This window comes from Nicotiana sylvestris, chromosome 10, assembly GCF_000393655.2.
Source record: "Nicotiana sylvestris chromosome 10, ASM39365v2, whole genome shotgun sequence".
Classification (NCBI taxonomy): domain Eukaryota; kingdom Viridiplantae; phylum Streptophyta; class Magnoliopsida; order Solanales; family Solanaceae; genus Nicotiana; species Nicotiana sylvestris.
The window spans coordinates 59,943,706-59,949,249 of record NC_091066.1 but is presented as its reverse complement, the minus strand read 5'-3'; the positions used below and the strand labels follow the sequence as shown (position 1 = coordinate 59,949,249).

The 5,544-nt window shown below is 29.8% G+C and overlaps 1 protein-coding gene across 1 annotated transcript; it reads left to right on the top strand.

The window, feature by feature from the left end:
• The first annotated feature begins 2,405 nt into the window (after positions 1–2,405).
• On the top strand, positions 2,406–4,132 carry LOC138880420 (uncharacterized). Its single transcript, XM_070160541.1, has 2 exons — positions 2,406–2,537; positions 2,998–4,132. Exon 2 carries the CDS (start codon positions 3,006–3,008, stop codon positions 4,038–4,040), a length of 1,035 nt encoding a protein of 344 aa, XP_070016642.1. The 5' UTR covers positions 2,406–2,537; positions 2,998–3,005; the 3' UTR covers positions 4,041–4,132.
• Positions 4,133–5,544: the final 1,412 nt, after the last annotated feature.

The following is a 5,544-nucleotide window of genomic DNA, read 5'->3' as shown; positions in this document are numbered from 1 at the left end:
TTTGCCCTATTAATTCCTAATAAACGAATGGTACAGAAGTTGTAGGAAAAATATGGACTAGACGGGTAATTTAGATACTATGCACATATTTGATAATAAAGTTTCATATATGGTATAGGAAGAAAAAAATCCCTAGTTTCTGCCGAATGGCTAGTAATGTATTTTGCTCTTTTCAGATTAGGCGTCGTCATACTGAGAAGACCCAATTAATTTCCTTCATGTTTGCTTATTGTAGGTCCATTTATATTTATATATATATCTTTATCTATATCTATATATATATATCTATATCTATATCTATATCTATATCTATATCTATATCTATATCTATATCTATATACTATATTAAAAACACGAAGGCCCTTAGCAAAATATCGTTCGTCTTTTTATCCTTTTAAAATAGGGCTTACACTAGACAAAATAGTCATTTAATTATTTTCCTAATATTTTGCATTTTGAATTCAACTAAAATTCTGCTAATTAAATCTTTCCTTATTGAATATGTCCTAATATTTAGAAATTTAAAATTAGTTAAGATTTTATTTTATATAAATTAATTTTTTATTTGAATTATGTAACATAATTTAAATTCTTTTCATGTTACTAATTTTCCAAAATCTTTTGAGGCTAATTAGGTTTTACAAAAAGGACATCGTGAGAAGTAACAATCCTCATAAGATGAAAATTTGAAAATTTCCATCAAAACGGCTGCAAAATAATTTATTTATATTTATTAATTATTTTCAAAAGACGAGTGAGATAACTTAAACTCAAATGACTATACATTAATAAATTTGATTGATTAGTAGTACTATGTTGCAATTTGCAACTTCAGGATACAAAATATCTATTTTAATAAGAAGAACATCGGCGATGAAGAAAGTATTATTAAATTTAGTTATTTATATTTCATAACTTATTGAACTGCAAACATGATAGTATGAAGGTACGAAACAAAGCTGTGATGCCAAATAGAATGATAAGAAATATTCAGATAATTGAGATTTTTGATGTAAAAGATAAAGAACATAATAATGTTATGCTAATTGAAGCTATTAATTGCAAGTTGCAACAATACCACGTGCATAGAATTAATCTTTCGAAAATTATTTATATCTTCATTTTATTTAAATTCTTACAACACAATAAATATATAATTTTTTCTATTAACTAATCTACTATTTTATTGGTTCAAAAAGGGAATTAATTTATATTTTACCATAAACTGGTCTTGAGCGTAAGTAAGGAATTAAGTTTTTTTCTTTATAACTTTTTTTATAATTAATAAAGGTGATCAGGTTGGAAGATGTTTATGCAGAGGATTTAGACGAAGTTGGAAAAGGTGGCGCATTAAATTTAAAATGAAGAGATAGAAGGATCAAACATATCAAGAAGATTAACCAAAAAATAAGGTGACAATGAAGACCGAATCACTTTTAAAAAATCAGAATTGAAAAGGATCACTGCAATAGTATTGTCTACATAGGAAGCTTCAACTAATTTGTTTTTTTTTTTCCTAAATTACAATTTTATTTTAAACAAGGAGTAACTTATGATGCACAATATTTGATATTTAGTTCATAATTTTTACTCGATCTATATTTATTTTTTTGCTCAAATTCTACCCCAAGGATTGTTTTAAGAAGAATAAAATCTATTAATAATTTTTTATTAACGTAATAAATACGTGCAATGCACGTACATCACAATTAGTTATATTAAAAGCACAAAAACCTTTACCGAAATGTTATTTGCCTTTTTTATTCTTTTAAAATAGAATTCATATTAAACACAATAGTTATTTATTATTTTTCAAATATTTTAGACTTTAAAATCAACAAATTTTTTGACTTTATTAAAATTTTCCTTGCTTGAACTATGTAGTGTTTCTTCATTAGTTTAGTTTTGTTTTTTGGCCTAATTTGATGTTATCCTCTTTTTTTTTTCCAATTAAGTTCTCACATTTTAAAATCTGTTTTCTAAAACAATTGTTATTAGAGTTTTAGATTCTTCATCAGCAACCGCGCCCCGCGCCCCGCGCCCCTTTCCATTTCATCCCTTCTTTAATTAAAAGTTTATATTCTTTTCTATTTTATGTATACTAAAAAAACTAGCAATTTCTTGCGTGCTCTTTGATTATTCTAAATTAGTTTCTACTATTCAAAAATTAGTAGCAAATAAAGATGTTTATGTTATGATGAATATCACATTATGGTGGATGTCTACTCTTCTTCCATGATCTTCATCTAAAATGCTTAATGACATATTCAATGACATAATTTGTACGTTCAATGACATATTCCATGACATATTTTCTTCACTTTTTATGCCTATATAAAGGCCTTGTAATAGATAGGAAAAAACACACAATTGAAGAAGAAATAAGAATCTTCTCTTCCTCTCTTTCTCTCTATATCTCTTAGTTTGTTTTTGCTTGTTCTATATTGTTATTTTGGGTTATATTTTATAACACGTTATCAGCACGAAGCTCTAATTTTATTCTTAACTCCAACTAAGTTGAGCCATATTTTATTGAGGTATGTATCATTATAATCATTTTATTTATGACAGTACATATATCATATGCTTAATTCTTACAACCTAAATTTTTCTTTGCAATTTTTGATAATTTACATCATTCATGTTGTTGTTGTTCCCTTTTTCATATTTTTGTTTATCATGTTGTTTTTCACACCTAACACAATACCATTAAAAAAATGTATGCATATGTATGTAGTGTATACATTATCTAGTCACTGCAACTAATAAAACGTTAAATTCTATATATGTATATATATATATATATATATATATATATCAATAATATAAAGTGAAATGAAATAATATATAGTTTCTATTTTATGGTATGAATAAAATGAAATAGTAGATTGCTAACATGATATAACTTTATTTTCATTTCTTTTACCTTAATCGATTTGTTTCATTAATTGTTTATTATTATAATTATTTCTCTAACTTATTCATCTTTTATGATAGTTTTCACTATGTCAAATTTATCAAAACTTGAATTTGTGGCACTTGACATCACCGGGAAGAACTATTTATCATGGGTCCTTGATGCTGAAATTCACCTTGACGCTAAAGGTCTTGGAAATACGATTATACAAGGAAATGAAGCATCAAATCAGGATAAAGCGAAGGCCATGATTTTCCTTCGCCATCATTTACATGAAGGGTTAAAAACTGAATATTTAACAGTAAAAGATCCACTTGAATTATGGATTAATTTGAAGGATCGATATGACCACCTAAAACTTACGGTATTACCGAAAGCTCGGTATGAGTGGATACATTTAAGGTTGCAAGACTTTAAAACTGTAAGTGAGTATAATTCTGCTATCTTTAAAGTAAGTTCTCTATTAAAATTATGTGGAGACACTATCACAGATGATGACTTATTGGAAAAAACATTTTCTACTTTTCACGCTTCAAATGTGGTGCTACAACAACAATACCGTGAAAAAGGTTTTAAGAAATATTCTGAGTTAATCACATGCCTACTTGTGACTGAGCAGAATAATACTCTATTAATGAAAAATCATGAAGCCCGTCCCACTGGGTCAGCTCCATTTCCGGAAGTGAATGCTGTAGCAACATATGATAAGTTTGAAAGAAAACAAAATAATTACCGTGGTCGTGGACATGGTCGTAAACGTGGACGTGGCAGGGGGCGAAACAATTATCGTCATTATGGTGGAAATAAATTGGAGAACAATAAGGGTTCTCAAATTAATCATTCAAAAGGTAAAGCTAGTATGTGTCACCGATGTGGTATGAGAGGTCATTGGGCACGCATTTGTCGTACGCCAGAACATTTTGTCAAACTTTATCAAGCCTCCCTCAAGAAAAAAGAAAATAATGTGGAGGCACACTTGACCTTTCAAAATAATAATGATGAAGCAGGTCCCTCAAATAAATATGATTCTAAGGCACATCCTGCATATAAAGATGATGATTTTGAAGGCCTAACAAATATTACTCATTTAGAAGTTGGAGACTTCTTTGAGGATATTGACTGAAGAATGAATCATCTTACTGGGGAATGAAGTTATAAAAGTTGTTATGTTTATGTTTGCAACTAGTTTATTTTTTCTTGAGTGTATTTTCCTAATGCATCATGTGTTGCTAGTTTCTACATTTCTAATGTATTTCTTAATGTTTTTTTCCTGCTTGTCTTTCATATTTCTTATGATGTATTATTTGTCTTTTTTATGAAGAATATGAAAATTCCCCAGTCTTCAGTTGGACTCAAGATTAATAAAGATGATATATGTCTTCTGGATAGTGCTACAACACACACTATTTTAAAAGATAAGAGATATTTCTCTTATTTGGTAATGAAAGAAGCGAATGTTAATACAATATCCGGTAGTACAAGATTAATTGAAGGTTCTGGAAGAGCCAATTTATTACTACCAGGAGGAACAAATTTGGCTATTGATGAAGCACTATATTGTAGTAAATCTCAAAGAAACTTATTAAGTTTCAAAGATATTCGCCAAAATGACTATCATATTGAGACTACAAATGATGAAAAGATTGAATATCTTTATATTACTACAATAACGTCCGGTAAGAAATATGTGCTTGAAATGTTACCCGCTTTTTCCTCCGGCTTATACTACACAAGTATTAGCAGGATTGAAACACATGCCGTAGTAAACAAGAAGTTTACTAATCAAGATAATTTTATTATTTGGCATGACCGGTTGGGCCATCCTGGTTCTAATATGATGCGTAAAATAATTGAGAATTCACATGGACATGCAATGAAGAATCAGAAAATTCTTCAATTTAAGGAATTCTCTTGTGCTGCATGTTCTCAAGGAAAATTAATTATTAGACCATCAACTATTAAAGTTAGGATGGAATCCCCTGCATTTCTGGAACATATACAAGGTGATATATGTGGGCCCATTCACCCTCCATGTGGACCATTCAAATATTATATGGTTTTGATAGATGCATCTACAAGATGGTCACATGTGTGCTTACTATCAACTCGCAATATGGCATTTGCGAGATTGTTGGCTCAAATAATAAAGCTAAGAGCACAATTTCCAGATTATGCAATTAAGACAATCCGTCTTGATAATGCTGGTGAGTTTACATCCCAAGCCTTTAATGATTATTGTATTTCAACTGGGATAACAATTGAGCATCCGGTTGCTCATGTTCATACACAAAATGGTCTAGCAGAATCATTGATCAAACGCCTCCAATTAATTGCTAGACCAATGCTTATGAGAACAAAACTTCCCATTTCAGTATGGGGTCATGCTATTTTGCACGCAGCATCACTTGTGCGGATAAGGCCCACAAGTTATCATAAAGTCTCCCCATTGCAATTGGCTTTTGGTCAGGAGCCAAATATTTCCCATCTTAGGATCTTTGGTTGTGCGATATATGTTCCAATTGCTCCACCACAACGCACAAAGATGGGTCCTCAAAGAAGGTTGGGGATATATGTTGGATATGAATCTCCTTCAATTATAAAATATCTAGAGCCGATGACTGGAGATT

What these genes read in the sequence shown, in the direction of transcription:
- LOC138880420 (XM_070160541.1), top strand. Translation starts at nt 3,006, where the DNA reads ATGTCAAATTTATCAAAACTTGAATTTGTGGCACTTGACATCACCGGG.